The sequence below is a fragment of the Cricetulus griseus genome, chromosome 4, assembly GCF_003668045.3.
Source record: "Cricetulus griseus strain 17A/GY chromosome 4, alternate assembly CriGri-PICRH-1.0, whole genome shotgun sequence".
In the NCBI taxonomy this organism is placed as follows: domain Eukaryota; kingdom Metazoa; phylum Chordata; class Mammalia; order Rodentia; family Cricetidae; genus Cricetulus; species Cricetulus griseus.
The window spans coordinates 94,745,451-94,771,849 of record NC_048597.1 but is presented as its reverse complement, the minus strand read 5'-3'; the positions used below and the strand labels follow the sequence as shown (position 1 = coordinate 94,771,849).

At 50.9% G+C, this 26,399-nt stretch overlaps 1 protein-coding gene across 1 annotated transcript; it reads left to right on the top strand.

Annotated features, from left to right (window-relative positions):
* The first annotated feature begins 565 nt into the window (after positions 1 to 565).
* Positions 566 to 24,705, top strand: Cabp1 (calcium binding protein 1). The gene is given in 7 exon segments (XM_027416037.2): positions 566 to 683; positions 686 to 1,158; positions 19,407 to 19,437; positions 19,920 to 20,063; positions 21,014 to 21,123; positions 21,325 to 21,472; positions 24,281 to 24,705. Coding segments are annotated over 7 exon segments (1,050 nt in total). The 3' UTR covers positions 24,307 to 24,705.
* Positions 24,706 to 26,399: the final 1,694 nt, after the last annotated feature.

The window sequence follows — 26,399 nt, the reverse complement described above, 5'->3', positions numbered from 1 at the left end:
CTCTTCTTCTGTTGTGACAACTGTAAATTCTGTGGCTGACTTGCCGGGGCAATTATAGTCCCACTGCGCTCTTGGAGAGTGGATGATATGATGCATCCCTTCTAGCATTGTCCTTCCAGGTCATCTGGCTCCTGTGTGTGTCAGGTGGTGTCACAGAGTGCCCACATCCTGAGGGAGACTCTAGTGTCCTGTACTCCTTTGGTCCTATTGCCAAAGTTGTTCCCTTTGAAGAGTGCGACCTTGCTTGCGTTTGGGGGCGACTGGCCGATCCCAGGCACGTTGGGATCCTGCGGGCAGGATAAGGGGCTCCGCCAGTCTCTTTGGGGAGGTTCCCCTGCCCCTTCCCTAGCGCTCGTGTTCAGTGCCGCAGCGCCCCCTCGGCCACCAGAGGCGCCCGGAAGCGGGACTCCCCGAGCGCGGGGCGGGGCGAAGGGCGGGGCGCGGCGGCACCTGGGCCGCGGGAGAGCCGGGGGTGGGCTCTCGGGGGACAGCAGGCTGCCCCCCCAGATCCGCAGCGCCGGCCGCCGGGAGCTCCGGGCTCCGGGCGCAGAGGCTGCGCTGTCACATGGGCGGCGGCGACGGGGCCGCATTTAAGCGGCCGGGGGACGGCGCCCGCCTGCAGCGCGTCCTCGGGCTCGGCTCCCGCCGGGCGCCCCGCTCCCTGCCCTCCGGGGGCCCCGCACCACCCCGCCGGGCCATGCGAGCGCCGGCCCCGCCGCGATGAGCTCGCACATCGCCAAGAGCGAGTCCAAGACGTCGCTGCTTAAGGCGGCGGCGGCGAGCGGGGGCAGCCGGGCTCCCCGCCACGGCTCTGCACGGGACCCCGCGCTGCGTGGCCGCCGACTGACCGGTCCCTGCCCCAGCTCGCCGCCACCGTGCGGGGACCCCAGCTCCCGGAGGCCCCTGTGCCGGCCCGTGCCGCGCGACGAGGGCGCGCGCGGGAGCCGGCGTGGGCTGCCCCAGGCGCACTGCAGGCCCCGGGAGACACTACCGCCGGCCCGCGGGAGCGATGGGGAGGAACGGGGGCTGGCGCCGGCGCTCGGTCTACGGGGCTCCCTGCGATCGCGGGGTCGCGGGGACCCGGCTCCCACCGGTGCCCCCGAGGCGGACCCGTTCCTCCACCGGCTGCGCCCCATGCTCAGCTCCGCCTTCGGCCAGGTAAGGGCCGCGCCCCTCGCCCGCGCTCAGGGCACCGGCGCTCGGGACCCTACGGCGGCGGCGCGTCCCTGGCTCTGCTCGCTCTGCCCGGTCGGGGCGCACCACGACTCATCTTGTCCTCCCGCGGCCCTGGTGTTCCTCCACCCCCGTGTCTGATTCAGCACCCTGTGAGCTGTCCACACTCCGGGCCTCTTCCTGGGCATCGCTCAGCAGATCCTGCCTCGCACCTGCAGGACCTGCGATCTCCCGCAGTCCTCCCAGGAGATTTCCCTTGGTCGTGAGCGGTGTTCGCAGAAGGCGGTACCAACTCGCTCCTCTGGCCTCTGGCAACCCAAGAGAGCGAAGGGCTTAGGGTCGGGGAGGCAAAGGGGAGGGCCTGGGAGTACTCGGACTTGGCTTGTAGATGTGTGGCACTAGCGGTTACCTAGAATGTCCTCAAAGGCCTGAGAAAAGTTAGGGGTTTAAAAAAAAATGGGGAGGAGAAGGAGCTGTCTGGGCAGGCGTGGAGGGTCTGTCCAGAGATCTGGCTCCATCTGGAACTTTAGAGTGTTTTAAGGAAGATGGTATTCCAAGGATGCCATCTGGATGTCAGTAAGGCAATTGTGGGATAAGACCAGAAACATAAGCCCGAGTTGGTGTGCATTCTAGGGTCAGGGAGGCCACTGAGCGGTCACCAGCGACTTCCTTTGTTTCTCCCACACCTTTGCCCGCAAGGATCCAGTCAGCCGGGCGTTTACAAACAGCTTCACCCTACAATTCAAGGCCACAGTGGGGGATTGTGTCACGGGAACATGTGAACTTCTTTCTGAGCAAAGCCAAGATTTCCTCTGGTTCCCAGTCTGTAATTGAATCGAACTCGCGGCGTCAGTCAGTTCTGCAGAGGCTCAATCAGAATGCTGGCATGGTTTCAGACTCAGGGGTCTAAGCGTGTCTGCGGTAGAATCTAGTGCAAAGAAACCACCTCGAGCTCCCAGCTGGCTGTGCGGGATCAGCACTACAAGGAGGCCGCGTGTGTTTTGCTTCAGATCTGCTCGTTTCTTTTCAAAATACTACTCTGCAGTGGCTTATGCAGGTGGGGCTCTGTCATGAAGGCAGCTGCACGTGGATTCGGGTTGCACGGGACTGCTGTGATGGTGTGACAAGGCCAGCAGCCTATGGCTTTGTTCCTGCAGGGAGCCCTCGTTAGCGGTTCACTGAGAGAACTGGAACCGGTGCTCAGGAGTAGAGGTTTGGATGTAGAGCCCGAGAGTTAGCCTGGTGTACGCCGAGGGAAGATGTTCACTGCAGTGGCTCGAAGCCGTAGCATGTTAGGACTGAGCTGTGGGTCTGGGCCGGGTTGTGACCCAAATGCTATGTTGTTAGTGGGTGATTGCATTTCTTGAATACCTCCTGTGCCCGGGCATTGGTGGCACACACTAGGAAGAGAGCAGTAGAACAGATAGCCAAGGTTTGGGCTGTTTGGGAGCCTGTGACCTAGCAGTTTGGAAGATGCCCAGCCACAGACGAATCCTCCAGTTTGCCAGTGACCTGGGGAAAGGACTCTCACTCGCTCCCCACTGTCGCAGAGTTTGCCTGCACGGGTCCTATCTGGGCTCAGAGCCTTTTAGCAATGTGCTATTCAATTCTTCTGACTTCCCAGTCATTAAGTGGAGACTATTCTCCAGCCCCATGTTCTGAAATGTCACAGGGTCACTTGAGTCTGGAGGAACTGGAAGGTCCCATGAAATATTTACTACCTCCCTCTGGAAGCTCCTGCCTCTTGGAGCTGCAGGCTCCCCCCACCCCCCACCTTCAGCACATTCGATTTGAGTTTCCTGGTGATACCTCCAAGGCATCCTTGTGTGCAAACAGCAAGCAACAGCAGCCTAGGACAACAAAACCAGTCTGGAGTTTTTGTATCAGAGCTCCCAGTCTCCTGTGACATAAGGAATTAATCTTCCTTTGTCACCTCTTTTCTGTATCTGATGTCCTGTCCTTAGAGACAGGGTGGGGACTAACAGAAAGCAAAACGCTTGAATACAGACATTTTCAGGTGGATCTGCTTAGGCAAAATATATTTGTTCATGACTCTCAACTTATTTATTTTTCACTTTTTTTTCTTTCTTTTTTGACCTGAGGTGAATTGCTCTATCTCATCAAGGCTTTTATTTACTTGAAAAATAGAAATCACTCTTGGTGTCTCAAGGGGAATGGGGAAGTTAAGTGATTTATGCAAGCATGTGTGTAAAACTCAGTCCACTGTGTGGACAGACCTAAGAGCGCGTCTGTATTTGTTATTATTACTGTTGTTGTTGTTGATGATGATCAACTCCAAGGACACATTCTCTCTGTTGGTAACAGCAGCAGACAGAGCCAGGATTAGGCACATCAGAGGTATCCAGATAGAGCCTCCACACTTGGGGAAATGGGGATTAAGATTCCTCCTGTGACTGCCAGCAGGGAGACAGTGTGGCTTTGAGGCTGGGGTGTGTGATGGTGGATGAGAAGATAGTAGAGCCCTTGCTTCCAACCCTGCCTCTGTCACTTTGTGCATTTGTGACCTTGGAATCATTTTTCTCTCTATGGCCTTGGTTTCTCTATTCAGAAATAAGACTGAGGAAAAAGTAGCTTGCAGGGTTTTGATGAGGCTCACACAAAATTAAGGCTCCCAGAGGCCTGGCTCACGGTGAGTGCTGGCTAAGGGCAGCCTGCATTAATGCGGCTGCTTTCATTAATAGTCATTAAAAGAGCATTGTCTGAATAAGTGCTGCATAAGGGAAGTTGCCTCTGCGCCAGATGAAGAGGACTTTAAAGGAAAGGGCTCAAGGCTCAATGTCAGTGATCTGCCTCTAGTCCTGCCAGCTAAGGACATGTCACTCAGCTGCCTAGGCAGACCTCAAGTAAGCATGTATGAGCTTTGGGTCTCTGAAGGCTACGTTATGAACCAACAAACCTTCTACTCTTGCACTCAGCTTGAAAAGAGGCAAATGCAAACAAAACCCATAGCTCTGGTCCCATCCTAAAGAAACATCTCTTTTGATCTGGGGGGGGGGGACCAGCTCAGTGTCCATACATGTAAGAGGATCACAGTGTTCATGAATGAATGAGTGACTGATGTCACCTGTGTCTGGGTTATGTAGGGCTTCCTAGTTCCGGTGGTATGGATGAAAAGGTAGGCCAAGGTCATGATGGTTTGGGTCCTCTGGGTTCAACCGCACCAAGCCTGTGTTTTGAAGGCCTGTGAATATTCATTCCTGCCCCCTCCCCAGCTCTCCTCTGGGACCTGGGAATGGGGAAAGAGAAGCTATGGTTGTGGATGATAGAAGCGGCTGAGTCTGTTGGATGAGCGGCTTCTGGGATGTCTGGATGTCTGCATCTGCCCCCCGGCTGTTTCTGACGATCAGTGAGGGTACCCAAGACCTCAGTCCAGAGCCCACGACAGAATTGTCAGAGTCTGTCCTCATTATCTCCACAGCAGCCTGGGAGGGTTGTCGTTATCACCCCCCCCCCCATTTTAGAAATGCGGACACAGGCTCTGGAGAGGGTGGTGCTTCCAGAGGTCACAGAGTAAAAAAGCAGTAACACCTGCCACCTGAGCGGCACCATGCTGGCTGGGAAGGGAAGTCATCAAAAGTGTTCACAGAGTACCCATCATGCTATGCCCCAGCTCCACCCTGAGCGTTGTGGCACGAGGTTGTCACCCAAATTCATGTGCTGCTGATCTGGTGAAGACCTAGGGCCAGCCTCCTCGCTAATCAGGGATAACCAGCTCATCCTCTCAGCTTCTGATCCTATTATTTCATTCCAGAGTTCAAAGTGTGGCTCCAGAGGCCCAGGGACTCTAAATGGATTTAAAAACTAGGGGAACAAGGTGCTCCTCACTTCTCAGAGGAAGCTCCCCCAACTTTCAGCCATGCTGCATCTTCTAGGGAAGGTCAAGCCATCTGTACCTCCTGCCCATGGCCCAGCCCAGTTCAGTTTAAGAAGGCTCTAAAACCTCAGATCTGCCCGCCACCAGGTCCCTAGCTGACCTTACACCTCAAGCTAGTGTGAAACTTACTCTTAGCCCAAGGCAGAATGGACTTCAAATTTTTTTTACACTTCTTTATTTATAATGTGTGTATGCCAGGTGTGATGGCCCACACCTTTAATCTTTACACTTGGGAGGCAAAGGCAGTTGAATCTCTGTGAGTTTGAGGCCAGCCTGAGCCACATAGTGAAATCCTAACTGAACAAAAAACAAAAATGAATAATAAAATGTGCATGTATGTATGCTACTGTGCATGTGTGTGTGTGTGTGTGTGTGTGTGTGTGTGTGCTCGCAAGCATTGTGCATGTACATGTATGTGTGTTTTGTGTGTGCATGTATGTATGTGTGTGGATGTATTGTGTGCATGCATTGTGTGTGTTTGTGTGCATGCATGTGTGTGTGCGCACACATGTAAGTGTCAGTGTGGCTATAGGTCAGGGAACAACTTTGAAATGATTCCCTCCTTCCACCATATGGGTCCCAGGAATCCAGCTTGGATTGTGAGGCTCAGCACTAGGCACTTTGGCCCACTAGCACCCCCAGAATGGGCTTTGGTTAAGTATTTGATTGGTTTGCTATCTTCTGTCTCCTGTTTCCAAGGACAGAGGCATTGCCCAAGGTCGACAAGCACCTGTTATGGCTGGGACTGGCCTGCAGGGGGCAGGAGTCACCAGGGCTAAGTGGATAACGAGTGTGGATGCTGTGCCTTTAAGACAGATGCTAAGCAAAGGAAGGGGACAGTTTTTAGGTACCAAACTGTGGTGGTGGTGGTAGGAGGGCTTGTATGGCTCAGTAGGAGTGAATTCATTCAGTAGGGGTGAATAAGTTGTTTCACTCACCACCCATAAAACCCTGAGAGAGGTATCTAAGTATCTAAGTACTAAGATACTAGGTATCTGAGTATCTAAGTATCTAAAGTTCAGTGTGAATCCAGTCAGCAGCAGGTCACCCTGCCTCTGAATTCCAAGCTCTGGTGTGTCTTTTATCTTTTTTTTTTTTTTTTTTTTTTTTTGGTTTTTCGAGACAGGGTTTCTCTGTGTAGCTTTGGAGCCTATCCTGGCACTCACTCTGGAGACCAGGCTGGCCTCGAATTCACAGAGATCCTCCTGCCTCTGCCTCCCTAGTCCTGGGCATAAAGGCGTGCACCACCAACGCCCGGCTTATCTTTTTCTTTTTTAATATTCACTTATTTTAATATATATATATATATATATATATATATATATATATATATATCCCTGTTAGTATGTATAGCATACATGTGCTGGTGCCTTCAGAGCTCAGATGAGGGACATTGGATGCTCTAGACCTGGAGTTACAGAAGGTTGTGTGCAGCCCAGCAGGTGCTGGGAACCAAACCCAGTCCTCTGAAAGAACAGCAAGTGCACTTAACCACCAAGCCCTCTCTCCAGCCCCTCTCGGTGGGTCTTAGTGCCAACTACAGGTTAGAGTCCCCAAGGGAGTAGAGCGGACAGCCTCAGAGAGCCATCTACACCCACTGAACAGGGATTTCAGAGCAGGTTCCAACAGCCAGGGCTGGGAACCTCTGTTAGTTGATGCTTTTTCTCTCTGTCTAGTTAGACTCGAGGCTTAATGTGAGCCACACCACAGACAAGGGGCAGTAGGAGGATCCAGTGTTCGAGGTCATAGTCAAGGGCAGCCTGAGTTCAAAACTCAGGACCCTCATGGTAGAAAGAGAAAGTTGACTCCAAAAAGTTATCCCGTGGCTTCCACAAGCTGCCTCTCCTCACACAAATCAATAAATGTAATTTTAAAAATCAACAAGCAAGACTAGGGGGTGGGATGGGGGCGGCGGCGGCGGCATCACTCGCCTTTAATCCCAGCACTCAGGGAGCAGGGGCAGGTGGATCTCTGAGTTTGAGGTCAGCCTGGTCTACAGAGTGAGTTCCAGGACAGCCAGGGCTACACAGAGAAACCCTGTCTCACCCCCCCCACACACACACAACCCCCCTCCAAAAAAACCAAAACAAACCCAGTACCTCGGAGGCAGAGGCAGGAGTACTCCTCCACAAGTTCAAGGCTAGCCAGAGCTACAGAGTAGTCCAGACAATCTGTTTCCTTGATTTTACAGGAAACACACTTTATTTATTACCTAGTATAGCCCATGTCTCCTCTTTAGTTTGTCTGCAAGCCTCTCCCGATCTCCACAGACTGTTAATAGCACTCCCCTGTCATTATCAGAGTTTGCCTGTCTCCTTCTTAGCATTTATCTTTTTGTTTTGTTTTGTTTTGAGACAGTGTCTCTGTAGCTTTGGAGGCTGTACTGGAACTAGCTCTTGTAGATCAGGCTGGTCTTGATCTCACAGAGATCCGCCTGCCTCTGCGAATTACAGGCGTGCCGCCACCACCGCCCGGCTGTGTTTATCTTAAATATGGTAAACCGTTGTGCTTCTCACTCTCTCTTTCCCACCAGCTGGGATATAAACTGCTGTTGTTCCTCTCCATTGTTTCCAGAGCCAAGCACAGCGCCCGGCACATACACGCTGGGCAAACGATACTTCCTTCTTCCACTTGAATAATTACTTATCAGTGCCTATTATGTACCACAGGCTTTCCTGTATGCACTTTATTAGCCAGACAGGGAAAGTCCCATTTTCTAACGGAGGAAACCGAAGCTCAGGAATAGAAGGCGATCGCAGGCAGAGACGAGCCTCAACCTCAGAACCCACGTCCTTTCCCACTCATGGGAGGCCGTTGAACCTGACCCCTGGCCCAGCGTAGTACTTCCTTCGTGCTGTTTTGCATTTACGTTAGCTGTCTGTTCTTCCCTTCCCAGCCCCATGGCATCTTCACCCTCTTTCCTGCCCTTTAGCTGTTTCCACTCAGGCTCCTCCTTTCGTCCTCAGGGAGCGGCCCCTCCCCACTTCCCCTCCTCCTGGAGTATGGCCCAAACAAGGCATCAAGAAACTGCCTTGACTAAACCGTCCCCTAGTCAGCAACGGCACACAGCGCCACAGGCATGGTGAACCAGCCAGCGATCTCCTTTTTAGCCTCCTAGGAGGGAGTCTGTGCCACCCACTGGGCAATGCATCCAGCCATCTTCTCTAATGAGATTTCTGACCAGACACCCAAACAGGACAAGAGTCCCCCGGAGAGGAAGCAGTCTGGGCTGAAGTCTGATTGCATCAGGGGCCTGGGCGTGGGTCAACCTCTTGGTCTATCTCTGGCGCCCCCTGCTGGGGGAAAGCTGGATGCAAGGAAACAAGACTGGGTACCCGGCTACAATTGCAGCTCTCAAACAGGGGCATCAAGGCTTGGGAAGAATTCTCTAGACAAAGCAAGGATTTGGAGGGACAAGGACCATCCAGTCATCTGTGAAGTTCCAGCTGTGGGACTTCCAGGACCATTTTAAAAAGGCAGCCTCCCTGTTCCGCACTCCAACGAAGCCGGTGAAAGTCTCTCTGCCAGGAGTAGGCAAAGGGTGAGGAGGAGGACCAAGACACCTTGGTCACGTCCTCTGTGCCAGGGTCACCTCCATCCTGCCCCCCCCCCGCCCCTCAGGGCCATCTCTTGGCTTCCCAGGGGTCAGGGAGCTTTTACAGAGCAAAGAGAGCAGAAGGAAAGAGCTAATCACAGCTGAGGGTTCAGCTGTGCCGCCAGCCCCTGGGCCTCATCCCATGTCAACGATGAGGCAAGTGTGAAAAATGGAGCGTAATAGAGACGTCACAAGATCTCCCAGGCCCTCGACTGAGAACCGCCTTGCTGTCCACCCAGCTGGAATTGCCAGTGGCTGATGAAGCGTGCTCATCCGGCTCACTGCTCTCCATAAGAGACATACATCTCCCTGGGGTCCTGCGTGTGCATGCATGTGTGCGGTGTGTGTGTTTGTGTGTTTGTGCGAAGACAGCTTTGCAAGCTGTGAGGCACCCTGGCTTTGGGGGCCCAAACTAGCCAGCTTTCCCTTCTGGATCTGCTGGCCTAATTCCCAGCTGCAGCTGCCACCTTGGGTCCCCCTCCCCAAGGCAATCTCCCTGCATATTTGGCAGCATGGGAAGGAGGGGCTGAGGGAAGTGGAGAGAAGCAGAGAAGGCTCTAATGCTCTAATCTGATGTTGATGATCCGAAAGGCTTCCCAGTGCCCATGCCCTCTGCCATCGACTCTCCAGGGGATTTTTTTCCGGTGCCATGCACTCTTCCCTTCTGCCTTTGTCTCCTTAAGAAAGTTAAACCTAGACACACAAACACACATACAAACCACCAGGAAAAAAAAAAAAAATCAGCCGGAGCAGGCAGACGAGCACGCGCGCACGGGCTCAGCTCTGTCCTGGAGGAAGATCGGCACAGGCAGAGAGACTGCTGGGGTTGGCAGTGACTCAGACTGAGGTCTCCTGGTCCCCCAGGAGCCTCCTTCATGGACCCAGAGATCACCCGAGGGGCTGCATTAGTGTAGCATGGGCAACTGTGTCAAGTCGCCATTAAGAAACCTCTCGAGAAAGGTATGTTTTTGGAGCCCCCACGTCCCGGTTGCTGGGGTTTGGGGCATCTTGCTGCCCTCCCCAGAGGGCACAGAGTGGGTGGGCATCTAATACTCGCTACCCTTCCCAGGGTGTCTGCCCAAAGCTGTGTTCCTGTTCCAACTTCAGGTTACCCTCCCTTCTATTCTTTTGTCCTAGGCAGGCTCTGAACTAAAGTTAGGGTTTAAGGCTGCTTGGGTGGGAGTGGAGGGGCAACAGGGTCCAGGAAGGCCATATTTGGGATTCACACAAGAGCTGAGAAAAAAATCGTGTGACTTTGGGACTTGTGGGGTGTAACATGAAAAGTGTGGATTCTTAGGCTGTGAGTCTATAGCTACCCTAGAGCCTTCCAGAATCAGATGCTTTCCAGGAGCAGGCCCGAGGGCTCTCAGGGGGTCAGGGCTCCTTGCTGGTACTCAAAACTTCAAAGCCTTCAAAACTGGGGTTTGAAGGAACCCCACTAACTACGCAAATTTCTCCTTTTGCTTCTACCCATAGTAATTCTTGAGTCAGGTGTGAGAGTGTCAAAGGACCGGGTCTTAGAGCCCAATACGGCTTCTTTTGAGACACAGGGTGCCCAAGAGATATGTGGATCAGGAGTGTACATGCGTGAGTGGATTTATTGCTTATATTCTAGGACAATATTCTTTTGCAAGAATTCCTTTGGAAAAGCAAGTGTTTCCCCTCGGGTGTCTTTTGAAAAGTCTGGGTCGCCTCTGCAGCGTGTTTGTTCCAGGTGGGCTTTGCCTGTGTTGCTAACCCTCCATAGTCAGGTCATAGACTTGTGTTAAAGACGATGGAGCTGATAAAGATATCTGCCTTCCATATTTTCATTTTCCAAATAAGAAATGGATTGCCAAATGAGGGGGCGGGGATTGGAGGGTCAGGTGACTCATGTAAGGTCTTGGATTGGCTGATGGAGCCTTCACTCAGGTCCCATCCCATCTTTTCCATTAGGTTTCTGACCTCTCAATTTAGGACACTTGGGGCTTTTTAGCCTGTCGCCTTCCTCATTTGGCTAAGCTGCTCACATCAAATTCCATTTAATCTTCGAGGCTCCTTGGATTGCTCGGAGGGCTGATGGTTTCTATTGTGTATCCCCAGTGCTTCATGGTCTGTCATTCTTTTAGAGGAGGCATCTGCCTCGGAGGTAGAAGCCTATCCGAATCAGAGAGGATCACAGGCAGATACCCACACAAAGGGTCCTAAGCTTGAAGAGGTGAAATAATGAGCAAACCCTTTCCTCTGTAGACCACACAGGTGTCCTCTTTCTGGCCGTGTGATCTTGGACAAATTACTTGACTTTCTGTGACTTAGTTCCTTCACCTATCAGTCAATTGGCTAATGTCTACCTACATCATCCAGCGTGTGTGTATTAATGGGGATCAAACCCAGAGCCTCACACATCCCTCAGGCCTGATGTATAGCTTTTGTTTTGTTCTGCTTTTTAGAAACAAGGGCTTATACTGGAACCTACGCCTCAGCATCTTGCATATTGGGATTACAGGTATGAGCCAGTATGGCTGGCTCCTAATTCTTAACTCTTTTTTTTTTTTTTAAGACAAGCTCTCATTTTGTAGCTGTGACTGGTCTGTAATTCACTAGGTAGACCAGGCTGGTCTCAAACTCAAAGATCTCCTGGCTCTGCTTCCAAAGTGCTAGGATCAAAGGTATGCATCCCCACACCCAGTCCCTAGTATGCAACTCTCAGAATGGTGGTCTGCTAAGCACAATGCCAAGTGTATCGTACTAAACACACGTTAGTATCACCACCAGAGATGAAGGGTGGGGTAGGGAAGCAGAAAAGATGGGGATGGTTACCCCTGCTTTCAGGTTTTTGTTTTGTTGTTGTTTGTTTTGTTTTGGAGGTGAGGCCTCTGTTTGTAGCCCAGGCTGTCCTGGAACTCAAGATCCTCCTGCCTCAGCTGCCACACGTTAAAAATATAATATAGGCATGAGCCATCACATCCCAGCAGAGCTTATTCCCCAGAACCTCGCGCAGGCTAAGCCTGCGCCTCTACCACCAAGTCAAGGTGCAGCTGGCAAGGTGCTGAGTCCACTGGATAAGTGATCTTAAACCTTAGAAGTTATTTCTTTTTCTGGATGATTTGCAACATATCAGACATCTACCATCTCACTTGCTCTTCTCCACCAAATAGTCCTTTTGGCTAGTTTGCAGGGAAGGGAGCTGGATTCAGAGATAAGGGTTTCTGAGGTCACTCGGTCGCTAGCAAGCAGAGCTGGGATTTAGAGCCTGCACTGTGTAAAGTCAGAGCTGGTGTTTTTATGTGTGCCTTTTATTTCTCCTGCTGCCAGAAATGTTATTCATAATTTCCCAAATATGACCTTCGAGATCGTCTACTCCAACTCCCTACTCTGTACAGCAAAATGTCCGCTCCCATCTCATTAAGCACAGCGCCCTTCAAGCTCTCCTTGGCCATGAGCAGAGGGGGAGGGGGAGTTGACCTATGTGCGTGCCCTCGGCCAGCTTGCATTGTTAGAGAGCCAGAGGTCCTGATGTTCTCTGATATGCTAGCCTCTCCTGGTCCCAAGCTAGACGTTATTGGCCCCTGGCTCAACTTCTTGAGTGGAAGTGGGGAGCTGGACTTGGTGATAAGTAGCCTGCTTCAGGCCCTGAACTGGCCAGAATCAGCCTGTCAGGTGCCATCATTGCTGGCTGGGGAAGAATGGCTACATCCTGGGGCAACTTGGTGCCAGGCAGAGTTATAATCAAGAGATGCAGTGGAAATTTCCCAGCCACCACTGGTTCCTTCTTCGTGGGAGCAAATTCCTCTCCACCTTCTCATTTCTTTGCTGATTGGCAGATGTTCCTCCACTTCCTCTGGAGCCAGAAGTAAATGCCTTCTGGCACCCAACATCTCTTAACTTGCTCTATCAGCATCAACGTCATCATCAGCACCATCATTGCTGTAACTACGGCAACTTCATTTATTTGGCTCTTACTGCGTTCTACACACAATGCAAAAAGCACTTTATAGGCAGGAGCTCAGTTGCTGCTCACAAGGACCTGTGGCTACAGATGATTGCCCCCAGTGTGTGGAGGATGCTGGGGCGCAGGCAGATGACGAGAGTGGCACATCAAGGTCACACAACAGGCAAGTGGCGGACCAGAGCTTTTCCCGAGACGGAGTCCATAGCCAGTACATTAAACTCTTAGGATTCTGTGCCACCTGCTGCCACCTCCTTCTAGAGAAGCCAACATGTGTGAGATTCAGCCAGAAACAGAAAGTCTGCTTTTCCACAAACATCTCCAATCAGATTGCTTCCTGGAGTTACCCACCCCTAACTCCCATCTAGTCCTGGGCTTCTCTTAGACCCCTTCTTGCAGGGAAAGACTCTCTTGTCTTTACTAGTTCCTGCACAGGTTCAGAGGTGTGGGTGAATGGAGCAGAGACTCAAGCTAGAGTAGGCCTTGGTCTGTCTGACATCCTCCTGTTCAGAGGTTTCCGACACCTGCCCCTTGAGCCTTGGTCTGAGTCATTGTATCTCCTCTGAGGAACAGATATACTGCTCTCCCCTCTCTAGGTCTGGAGGGGGCATAGGGTGGTAGAAGGGGCTGGCATCGAGTCTCCATCAGCAGCCCCTCTGGAGGAGGGCTTGGGGGAGAAGTGTGGGAGAACAGGATAAGGGAGGCTCCTCCAGCACAGGCTGCCCCGGTCTACATGTGACCTTTGCTCAGTTAGAGGCAGCTAGTTGGAAGAGGGCTGGATGGGACAGAGAGAATATAGCTGTGTGTGTCCCAGACAGACAGTCCTCTTGGGAGTCCAGCTACCCTGCCTGTCCTTGGGGCAAGTTCTGCCCCAGACTCCCACGCTGAAGAGAGGCTGTCCCTTGCAGGGTACAGTGCTGAGACCTGGATTCTTGAGAGGCACTGGGCATGCTGGGAGGCCTGGGTTCAGCCATATGTTGTGTCTGGATGCTGTTGTTGTTCTAAGGGGAGGGTCTGTGCAGCCGTGCTGACTTTTCATAACTGTGTGGGAATCTACAGGGAGGACGAAAGACTGGCCAGGGCCTGAGAGTGCAGCTATATTCGGTCAGCTGGCGAGGCCCCAGCCTCAGCCTCTAGAGGTCAAGCAGGCCAAGCCAGCCTGGGCATGGAGCCAGGGAAAGAGGGAGGGTAGGCAAGGAAAATTGCTGGAAGACTGCCCAGCCGTGCCGTCACGAGCAGGTGGAATCTGGGTCCAGGTGGGTCTTGTTTTCCCGCCGGTGCTTTGGACCAGATTTGGCACCTGTGAGCTGGAATGCAGTAAGTACAGCTGCCGGGTTAGAGTGGGCACACGGCACCCGTTTGCCCCATCCCCACCTCCTACAGCCTACCTGTCGCCTCATTTGTCAGCAACGGCATCTATGTTTGTGACTTCCAGTCAGCAGACTTGTGGAGCATGTTTGTTCTCTGTGTAGCTGGGAGACAAGGATGCAGGCCTGAGGGTTGAGCTGAGACACTGGGGACACTTGGGGGAAGGGCATGTTTCTGTGTGACACTTTGAGTTGGGGCAGAAGCCTCCCTCTGTCTGCTTCACTCTCTGTACTGCATGCACACAAGTGCGTGATTCCCTGATACACGTGTGTGTGTGTGTGTGTGTGTGTGTGTGTGTGTGTGTGTGAGAGAGAGAGAGAGAGAGAGAGAGAGAGAGAGAGAGAGAGAGAGAGCACCCTACTTCTAGCCTCACATCTAACTCTCCATGGGACAACTATTTCAGCCAAGGATTGGAGTCTCCATCTGTTGGATCAATTATATACCATACTGTACATGCTAAAGCTCTCAACTTCAACAAGGGACTCTCAAGGATGTCCTAGAATCAACAGCCAGGCTGGGGCTGGGGGGCCCAGATGAACAGGGAGGTGACACCTCACCCCTCTTTTTATTTGCTTGGTGTTGGCTGAAGATGCGCCAGGAGGAGAAGACCAGCTACATGGTGGTGCAGACAAGTGAGGAGGGACTGACAGCGGGCGGTGAGCTTCCCGGACCACTCATGATGCTGGCCCAGAACTGTGCCGTCATGCACAACCTGCTGGGTCCTGCCTGCATTTTTCTCCGGAAGGGTTTTGCTGAGAACAGACAGCCTGTACGTAAGTCAGCCCAGTGCAGCTGGCCAAACCTGGCTTCATAGGGCATGAGGAGGTGCTGGGAAGAGAAGGGGTTCTTCTGTATGCAGCAGCCCATTCATGGCTCCAGAGTGAGTCTGTATCAACCAGCAAGAAATAATTAAAGCAGGGGACTGGAAAGATTGCTTAATGGTAAGAGCACTGGCTGTTCTTCCAAAGGACCTGATTTTGGTTCCTAGGACACACTTGGCGCCTCACAACCATCTGTGACTCTAGTCCCAGGGGGATCCGATGCCCTCTTCCTACCTCCATGAGCATCAGGCATGTACATCATACACATGTATTCATGCAGGCAAAACACTCAGACAAAGTAAAATAAATCTAAGTAAAGTTTCTTAAACAAAATAAAAAGAAGCAGAGGCTGGGGAGATGGTGTTTGGTAAGGGACCCAAGTCAGTCCCTAACACCCACTAAAAAGCTGAGTATGGTGATGGTGCTTACACATCCAGTGCTGGGGAGTCAGAGACAGGGATAGCCCTAGGGCTTACTCGACAGCCTGAAAGCAGTGAGCCTCAGGCCCAGGGACAGACCTCCCTGTCCCAAAAACATAAGTGGATGGGGCAGGGGATGGACTGGTGAGAAGGCTCAGTTCCCAGTACCCACATCAGGTAGCTCACAACTGACTCCAGCTCTGTGGGAATCTGATGCCCTCTTCTGGCCTCCAAAGGTACCTGCACTCATGTGTGTGTACACACCCCATTAAAAAAGGTGGGAGGAGTCTGAGGAGTAACATCCAAAGTTGACCTGTCCTCCACATACACACACCTACATATGCAAACACACATACCCCTGCACACACACACCCCTGCAAACACACATCTACACACACACCCCTGCATGCACACCCCTATACACATATACCTGCACATGCAACCCTGCACACGTACCTAAACACACATACCTGTACATGCAGCCCTGCACACACACCTACACACACACACCCCTGCCACACACACCTGCACACACATGGATAAATAAGCGTATACAATTCTATGGGAGACTTACAATGTGCCCACAGCATACTGAGGAAACCAACACTATTGGAGATTTGCCTCACAAAAGCCCCAACTCCCACAGGTAGGTGCTTTACCACCCCCATTTCACAGGTGGGGAAACTGAGTCTGATGCAGTAGCATATTTGAGGTCACACTAGCAGGAGTCAGAGGTAGGATTCAAACTCAGATCATCACCCGATTCTGCAGTGTCTGTCTTCTTACCAGCAATTCCATGTACTCAGGTGGTCTCCTGATATTCTACTCTGTGATATCCAGTGTAGCAGCCACTGACCTCGTGTGGCTATTGACCTCCAGGGATGTAGCTAATGAACGGAATTATTATTAATTTTTATTTTTACTTTAATTAAAAGCTCTGTTTTTGCTGAGGATTGAGCTCGGGGTCTTGTACATGCTAAGCACATGTTCTATCTTGAGCTACACCCCTGCCATCCAATTCAAATGTAAGTAGCCATGTGTGGTTGGTGGCTACCGTACTGAACAGCCTCTTGCAGGTGTCTGAGCTGTCACAGGGAAGTGGGTGATGAGGATGTTATGGATACAAACATTTGTAGGTTGCATTGATTAAATCTCACACTGGGAATACGTGCCTCGAGGAATGCCCACAAAGGCCCTATGAGGTAGGCACTGGCATGGAGCCATGTGACAGCTGAGGAAGCTGGCATAGTGAACAGGAGTGACCCTCAGCTGGAGGTAGCAGCTACAAGAATTAACACCTGGGTCTGTCTGACTCTAGGTTCTGGGGGCTTTTCTCTAACTGCACAAACTGGGAAGGAAGTATGTATGTTCCCAATGCTGTCTATGCCTCCTCCCCCAGATTAGTGCATATCTCAGTGTGTAACCCTAACCACTCCAGACATAACACATTCCTCCACTGCCCTGCATGGGTTTGGGGGCCATTAGGTGAGCCTGGGAACAGCCACCAGGGCTGCTGTTGCAGGCTCACTGTGAGGAAGTGCCTCACTTTGCCTCTTGGAATCTGGGAACACAAACACAGAGGAAGGCACTGCAGTGTGCACTTCCTCCCCAGACCTGCAGAACTCGGTCCTGGAAGGGCAGCTAGATGCTTAGGGTCTGGGGATTGGAAAGGCCTAATTCTGGTTAAGTAGGTTGTGCCACTGAGTATATTTTGCATATTCATGTACAGATTCGTACAATCAGTTCCCCATATCCGTGGGTCCCCACATTTGGAGATTCAAGCAACAGGAGATCAAGAAATAATTTTATTTATCTTATTTTGGAGACAGGGTTTCTCTGTGTAGCCCTGGCTGTCCTAGAACTCACTCTGTAGACCAGGATGGCCTTGAACTCAGAGATCAACCTGCCTCTGCCTCCCGAGTGCTGGGATTAAAGGCGTGCACCACCACTGCCTGGCAAGAAATAATATTTTTAAAATTGGCATCTGAGTCTGGTGAGATGGTTCGGCAGGTAAAGGTGCTTGCTGCCAAGTCTGATGACCTGAGTTCCATCCTCAGATCTCACATGGTCAAAGGCAAGAATTGATTCCTGCAAGTTGTCTTCTGACCTACACACACCACACACACATAGACACCCCACACATACACACACACACCACAAATAAGTTGTTAAAAACCTTTCATCTGGGGTTGGAGAGACTGCTCAGCGGTTAAGAGCATACACTGTTCTTGAAGAGGACCTGAGTTCAGTTCCCAAAACTCACCTGAGTCTAACAACTGTCTGTAACTCCAGTCTCCAGAGATCTGATGTCCTCTTGGGGGTTCTTAGGGCACCAGGCCTGCAGGTGGTACACATACACACTTGCAGGAAAAACACTCATATACATCAGATAAAAATAAATCTTTAAAAATTTTTAAGTAAAAGATAAAACCCTGTACCTGCGCTGAAAACACACAGATTATTTTTCTGTCCTCATTTTCTAAACAACACAACATAGCAACTATTTGCATAGCATTTGCATCATATAAATAGAATAAGTCATCTCAAGAGGATTTGAAGTATACCAGAAGAGGTATGTAAATTATATGCAAATAGCATGCTGTTTTATGTAGAGGACTTGAGCATTTTTGGATTTTGGCATGCCTGGGGTTTCTGGAATCAATCCCCCACTGATAGTAAGGGATGACTGCACACACTTATTTTCATGAACTGGTGATATAATAATGCATGGAAATAAATCTTTTTGGCCACCCAAGAATGTCCAGGGACATATATTTCCATCTGGGAGCGGGAGTGACCCCTGTGCCACACAGACTCTGCCAACCTTTTAAGGGAAAATCCTTGTATCACTGTTATGGAGACAACACCCCCTTCAAATAGCTCTTTCCCCTCAGCTAGAAATGCGTCCTGGGAGGACCTGGGAAGTCTGTAGCCTGCTCATTCCAAACTCACACACTTTGAACAACAACACAACCCTTTCCTTTGGACAGGATCCTCAGGCTGGGTGCCTGTATCCGGGAGTCATTGTCTGGGTGCACCATTGTCTGGGTGCGCCATTGTCTCCACCCTTCTCGGCCCCACTGACTGAAACAGCCTTTGTGACCAGATGAGATGACTCATGCTCACTATAGCATTCTGTTTTGTTTTGTTTTGTTTTTCAAGACAGGGTTTCTCTGTAGTTTTGAAGGCTGTCCTGAAACTCGCTCTGTAGAGCGGGCTGACCTTGAACTCACAGAGATCTGCCTGTCTCTGTCTCCCAAGTGCTGGGATTAAAGATGTGCGCCACCACCGCCTGACTCACTATAGCATTCCTATATGTCCGTGTTAATGACATGGGTCCCTGTTCCTGCTGTGAGCCTACTAAGGTCACAGACCTAGCTTGCTCTTCCCATCCGGAAGCAGAGAGCTGGAACATGGGCACCCATATCTTCCCTGTACCTGTCCGTCTCCTTCCTGAGCAGGCCTGGGGTGGTAGCTGTCACCACCAGGGCCCTACCCCATGTTTCTCTAAATTTGTTTTATGGAGGTTTCTCTGGTACCAGTTTTAGTGCTGAGTTTCTGTGGTTCCCCATGGAGATGTGGGCCCTTCTGGAGGCTGCAGATATGTGCTTTGGACACTGGCAGCCCCGGGTCCTATGCTGTGTCCTATAATGGACAGGGTATAGACATAGGGTCACATTGGGTGACAGGGGACAGTACCAAGGATGCTGAACACAGCTCCAATTCTTCCTCATATAGCCTGAATCCCCTTTTCTCTTTCTGGGGCTGCCTGTATGGCCCTTACCTGCTCTCCTCCTGTGGTCCCCCATCCCTTATTGCCCTGCCAACTTCTGATGCCTGGCTCTTCCTGGAGTCCTTGGGTGGTGACTTCCCTTGGCCCTACTTTATTTACAGGTTTTTGTCTCTGGACCAGCTTTGTTCCCAACTCATTGTTGTGACTGGATATGGGTGCGGCACTTTGGTGGCCTAGTCTCTGTGGGTACTGTTGAGTTTGGGACTCCTTTGCCAATGTTCTGCGACTCTAAGACTTGGAGACTGCATCTTTCCCTCTCAAGGTCCAGAAAGACCTCTGCTCAGTGTCTATCACTTCTCACCTAGCACCTGCTGCCATTTGACTGGCCCCCATTGGATGGGCCCCCAATGGATGGGCATGTTATGAGTTCTAGGTCCCTTGCTGCTGCTAATGTGATATGTTCTCTTGTTTCAGGACAGATCATTACGACCAGAGGAGATTGAAGGTAAAGTCACACTCTCAGGGAAATGGCTGCTCAGATCTATAGGAAGGTGTGGGTGGGTGTTTTTTTTGGGGGGGGTTGTTTTTCTGAGACAGGGTTTCTTTGTGTAGCCCTGACTGTTCTAGAACTCACTCTTTAAACCAAGCTGGCCTCAAACTCACAAAGATCCACCTGCCTTTACCTCCCGAGTGCTGGGACTAAAGGCGTGTTCCACCACGCTCAACAGGTTTGGTGTTTTGAGACAGGGTTTCTCTACACAGTCCTGGCTGTCCTGTAACTCATTATGTAGAATAATAGGCCAGCCTTGAACTCACGGAGACCCACCTGCCTCTAGGTGTTCGTGGGAAGAGTCCCTAGCACAAAGCAGGACATACTGGGCAAACTGAGAGCTCTAGAGGACTCCAGGGTGAACCTCTCTGAGCTGGTCCCTGGGATGTTCTTTGGGTCCTCTCTCCAACAACATCTGCCCCTTTTCACTCCCCCAGAGCTCCGAGAGGCCTTCCGAGAATTCGACAAGGACAAAGATGGCTACATCAACTGCCGGGACCTGGGAAACTGCATGCGCACCATGGGCTATATGCCTACAGAGATGGAACTCATTGAGCTGTCCCAGCAGATCAACATGAACTGTGAGTCCCTGTCCTCCAGGTCACCCAGGCCTGGGATCAAGGGTTGTTGTTTTTTTTTTAAGATTTATTTATTATGTATACAGTATTCTGCCTGCATGTATGACTGCTTACCATAAGAGGGTGCCAGATCTTGACAGATGGTTGTGAGCCACCATGTAGTTGCTGGGAATTGAACTCAGGACCTCTGGAAGATCAGTCAGTGCTCTTAACTGCTGAGCCATTTCTCCAGCCCCAGGGATCAACTTTTGTATCCAGCTCTGGGGCCTCGTTCAAACCACTCTTCTTCTGAGCCTCAGTTTCCCCCCATGTAAAGCAGGGTTGTAATGAGACAGTAGAAGTAAGTTAGGAGAGAGGTGAATAACAGCCTAAAACCGGGCTCACAGTACAAGTCGAGGATGCTGCTGTTAGCATTACGAGGTCCTCTATCTTTACCTGGGTTCTTCAGAAACAGGGTTCGAGGCATTTATTAAATAAGGGAAGGAAAGTGCAGGAGGGAGCAGTGACATGGGAAGGGGGGAAGGGGGGGCCCACACTGCCAGTCCCTGCTGAAAGTTGTAGTCAGCAGGCAGGTGCCCTGTCTGCTTTCACCCCCTGAGAGTGACTTGGAAGTTGAGTTTATATTTGCACAGCTAAAGTAAAGTAAGGCTTGGGGCACTTGTCCCCTTTCAGCCTTCCTCCAAGAGCATCTTGGCTTCTTCATCTCTGAAATTCTTCACCCAGCTCTGAGGCCCAGTGCTTTTTTCTCCATCCCTGTTTCCTTTTTGTCCATGTTTGTCCCTTTCCCACTCCCTGGCCGCTCCTCAAGTCATTCTTTGACAAGTCTGCGGTCTGTCCTTGCCAGCTGAGGTCACACCCGAGGCCTGGAGATGGGGGAGACCAAGGAGCTTGCTTATCGAGAGATGGACAATGGGTGGGTTGAGGATGACCTACTTCCCCTTTGTTTGCTCCAGTGGGTGGCCATGTGGATTTTGATGACTTTGTGGAACTAATGGGACCTAAACTCCTGGCGGAGACAGCAGATATGATTGGTGTAAAGGAACTGAGAGATGCCTTTCGGGAGGTGAGTGACAGCTGGTGACAGGCAGGGGTGGGCAGGCTGAATCCCAATCTCCGGATGACAATTAAGGGTTCTAAATCCCCGGGTCCCAGACCATGGGAAGGAACTTGGCTAGAAAAGGAACCCTGGGATGGGGGACGCTGCTCCGTCTTGAGGTCTGCTGCCCATCCATGCAGCGTTCTATCCCTCCTTCATACTCTCCAGTTTGACACCAATGGTGACGGAGAGATAAGCACCAGTGAGCTTCGAGAGGCCATGAGGAAGCTACTGGGTCATCAGGTGGGACACCGAGACATAGAGGAAATTATCCGAGATGTGGACCTCAATGGAGATGGACGAGTGGACTTTGAAGGTAAGCAGGGCTTAACATGGGTGTGAACCGAGCCAGCCACAGAGCTGCTCTAACTGCTGGTGTGCCATGCAATCACCAATTGGACTCAAGTTTTTGTGCTTTGCCCTTCCTCCTTGCCTTTCTTCCATCTTACCTGTGTACACGCCGACCCACCTCCCACACCCACCCCTACCCATGCATCCATCTATTTGGCCATCGTCCATACCTTTCACCCATTCATTTCTTCATCTGTGCACATGCCTGTTCAGTTTTGTATCATCTCTAAAAGCCATCCATACAACCAGTGATCCATGCATTTATCCATCCATTGATGCATCCACTCGTTCTACTACGCATCCACCCATATGTACATCTCAGTATCTTCGTCCCTGACCACATCTCTCTATCCACCTATACCTCTGGGCTTTGTCACACAGTCATACACTTCCTTCCAGCTGCCTGTACTTCTGCCCATATTTCCACTGATCTCTCTATCTGTTCGGTCGTTTCCCCATCGGCTCTACATCCATCTGTTCATACATTTATCCATCCTTGTGCCTGTCGGCCCCATCTGTCTGTTCATCCACTCATGCTATTTTCTGAGGACCACACTCCTCGGCCTGACCTGACCATAGCTCACCATTCCAGACACAGCATCTACCATCCCTTCACCCTGAAATACTCGAGATACGTGAACCTGTGAGGTCTTCCCGTGAATATGCTGTTCTTTGTGCCAGGTGCCTTTCATTTTATTTTCCGCTTGGGCTAAATTGTTTTAATTGCATCTATCTATCCATCTATCTATCTATCTATCTATCTACCTATCTATCCACCCATATCAATCTATCTATTATCCATCATCTATCAATCAATCATCTATCTACCTATCTACCTCTCTATCCATCCATAGCTATCTATCTATCTATCTATCTATCTATCTATCTATCTATCTATCTATGTGTGTGTGTGTGTTCCATGGCATGAGTGTGGAGGTCAGAGATAACCTGCAGGACTTGGTTCTTTTCTTCCCTCAAGTAGATCCTGGTGATCAAACTCAGGTCTTCAGGCTTGGCAGCAAGCACCCTTACCCCCTAAGCCTTCTTGCCCACTCCTGAGTGAATTCTATTCCCCTTCCCAAACCACCTCTTCCCTCCTCTGCAGACTGGGCCTCTTTTCTGGCCTTTGTAGCACTTCAGGTCCATCCCTGTCTCTCACTCTACCCAACAGCTTCCCTGCTTGACTTTGAGATCTCAGAGAAAGAACAACCCTATGTTATCTCAACATTGCCTACATACAAAACACCTCACACATAGACATAGTCACCAGACAGTTTCTTTTTCTTTTCTCTTTTTGGGACCCGTTTTTTCTGTGTAACAGCCCTGGTTGTCCTGGAACTTGCTTTGTAGACCAGGCTGGCCCTCGAACTTACAGAGATCTGCCTGCCTCTGCCTCTCGAGTGCTGAGATCAAGTATGTGAGCCACCACACCTGGCTCCTCAGCAGACATTTTGAGAAGAATCAATAAAATTCATGGTGATCCTTTATCATTTTCATAGCATGTGCTTGTCATTGTCCTCGGTAGCTTTATGTATTTATCTCTTTATTCTCATGATGCCACAGCCTGCTCTGTTATTGCCTCATGTTAAATGAGAGAAAGCTGAGGCTTGGAGAAGTAATGAAGCTTGGTCAAAATTGCCTCACTAAAAGGCGGGCACAGTGGTTCATGCCTTTAATCCCAACACTCCAGAGGCAAAGGAAGGTGGATCTGTGAGTTCAAGGCCACCCTGGTCTACATAGAGAGTTCCAGGACAGCAAGGGCTGTGTAGAGAGACCCTGTCTCAAAACAAACAATTGTCTAACTATTGGAAAGCAGAGTTGGGATACAGACCCAGGCTGGGAGTCTCAGCTGCTGCTTCACCCTGTGCACGGCCCCATTCTTGGCACTGTGGGAGAAGAAGAAAAAAGTAACATATGTATCTAGGGACTTGTCTTCTGTGTAGAAAGCCAAGATGAATGTATGCTTGGGTGTGCCCAGAACACAAGAGTCAGGAGGTCTTTTCTGGGAGCAGCCTGCCTTCAAGAAAAGAGAGACTGAGAGAATGAGAGAAGTCTTTATGGTCGGATATAAGGCCTCAGCTAAGGGCTGGAGAGATGGTTCAGCGATTAAAAGAACTCTAGGCTCTGGCAGAGGATCCAAGTTCCATTGCCAGGACTCACATTCAGTGGTTCACAGACGCCTATCACTCCAAGTCCTGGGCACCTAATGGTCTCTTCTATATGCAGATCACACACATACCCACATGTAGACATACACACACACACACACACACACACACACACACACACACACACACACGCACACACGCACGCACATGTATACATGTGTGCACGCACACACACGATTAAAAATCAAGATGTCTTTGAAAAACTAAGGAGAGGGTATTTATCCCAGTGAGTTGAAGGTGTATGTCAAGGTAGAATCCTGAATATGGATATCTATGGCTGCTTAATGAACAATTGCCAAAACTTGGACACAGCAAAGATGTCCCTCAGTAAGTGAATGGATTAAAAAAACAAACAAGCAAGCAAATAAAACCCTACAAAACTGTGTGTGGTATACCAAGAGACAGGCCTGGAACTATCAGGATGGATCAGACCAGGGAGTGCTGTGAGGCCAACCGACCAGTGGGGAGCTATAGAGATGACCTCAGGGGCCAGACTTGCAGACAAGAAGCTCACAGATGCAGTGTGGAAGCAGGGGGACAAAAAGGGGGCCTTGGGCCATGTTCTGTGCTGGCTCCTGACTGCCACTGTCTCCACCCCCTCCCAGAGTTCGTCCGGATGATGTCCCGCTGAGGCCGCCAGAGCTTCTTCAGGACTGCCAACTCCCACGGGCGGGGAGAAGAGCCGAGCTCGCCTCACCCCGCCGCAGTAGCTGCCGAGAGCCCAGGATGTACTGGCGGATGGGGCCTGCCTGCACCCCGGGGAGGTGCCCACCCCGGACCCCCACCCCTTCGCACTGTGAAAGACTCACAACTCCTGCAACTGGAAAAGGGGGGCGCCCGCCGGCGAGGAGGCCACAGTGCCAAGCCGGTAGAGGACATGCAAGGCGCCAAGTGCCATGTGCCCAGCCACTGCTGGCTGGGTGGGCCAGGGAGCCCGCCAGCAGACCCCACACAGCATGTCTGCCCCAGGGCAGAGCCTTCCAGCGCACTCCTGAGCTCTATGCCCGTCCCAGCTCGCCTAGCCCTTTGATCTCAGAACCAATAAAAAAAAAAAAAACAAAAACAAACAAAAAGAGAGAGAGAGAGAGAGAGGAGAGAGGAGGAGAGAGAGAGAGAGAGAGAGAGAGAGAGAGAGAGAGAGAGAGAGAGAGAGAGAGAGAGGAGAGAGAGAGAGAGGAGAGAGAGAGAGAGAGAGAGAGAGAGAGAGAGAGAGAGAGAGAGAGAGAGAGAGCCGGGGTGTGCTTTGCTTTGGGCCTGGTTAGAGAATATTCACCTTGCCCTAGAACCTCTGGCTCACCCAGAATTGGACGGAATTTCTTGCCTGCCACATATGTTGACTGAGGAATTATTCTGTACCCAGCAATTTCTGTTCTCATATATTACATAGGCCAGAATATGGTGTTATCCTTTCCTTTTTCCTCTTTCTTCCCTTCTTTCTTTCTTTTTTTTGAGTTTTGTTTTTGTTTGTTTGTTTTGTTTTTTCAAAACAGTGTTGCTGTGTCGCTCTGGCTGTCCTAGAACTCCCTCTGTAGACGAGGCTGGCCTGGAACTTGCAGAGATCCACCTGAGAGCCTAAGAGAGACTACTGTGGTTAGCTGGGCAGCAGCCCCAAATAAGACGTGGTTTTTTTTTTTTTTTTTTTGCTGACAGAGTCTCCAGCTGGCCTCTCACTAAACCAAGAATAATCTTGAACTTTTTTAAAAAAATATTTTATTGTTATGAGTGCAAGTGTCTTTTTGGTTTTTTGAGACAGGGTTTCTCTGTGGCTTTGGAGGCTGTCTTGGAACTAACTTTTGTAGTCCAGGCTGGTCTCGAACTCACAGAGATCTGCCTGCCTCTGCCTCCCGAGTGCTGGGATTAAAGGCATGCACCACCACCGCCTGGCTGAGTGCAAGTGTCTTGCTTGCCAGCATGTATGCTGTGCCCTGTGTGTGTTCCTGCTTCCCATGGAACTGGAATAGGGGGTCGGATCCCCTGGAACTGTAGTTACCAGACATTTATAAGCTGCCATGTGGGAGCTGGGAATTGAACTCGGGACTTTTGGGAGAGCAATCAGTGCTTTTTAACCTCCTGACTTTGTGATCCTTCACCCTGCCCCCACTTCAGGAGTGCTGGTGTGGTTACTGGAAGGCATTATGGCCCCTGGTTCATGCAGGGCTGAGGATCAAATCCAGGCAAAGCAAGCATTCTACCAACTGAGCCAGATCTCCAACCATGAATTCCCTTTTGACATTGGGGACTGGAGAGACAGGGTAATGTAAGAAGAGAGTGAGTACGGAGAAGTACTCTGTACGGCGGGCACAGCCTCCTAACTCCGGGAGGGTTCGGGCTGCTCAGGTAGATAGATGTCGTGGAAACACATTCATATGGTTGTAGGTCGTGATCCTGCAATGAAGGACGCATACACAGACCCTAAGCAGGGCATGAGGAATCCTGGCCTGCTGAAGGGAGGTGGGGAATATTCCCCTTAGGAAGTGATGCCAAGGGCTTTGCTCTGGAGGAAATCCCATAGTGTGTGAATAGCTAGATAGAACCCCTGAAATGGACAGCAGCTGTGTAGCAGTCAAGCCTGGGCTTGTTTACTGTGTGACATTGAGTAGCTGTGTGCCCTCTCAGAACCTGTTTCCCGGAATGTAATGTGGGATAATACAGAGCAAGCTTGGTCTCTTTAGGGACCATCAGTTGCAGACTGCAATGGATGGGATCATGCCACCTGACAATGTT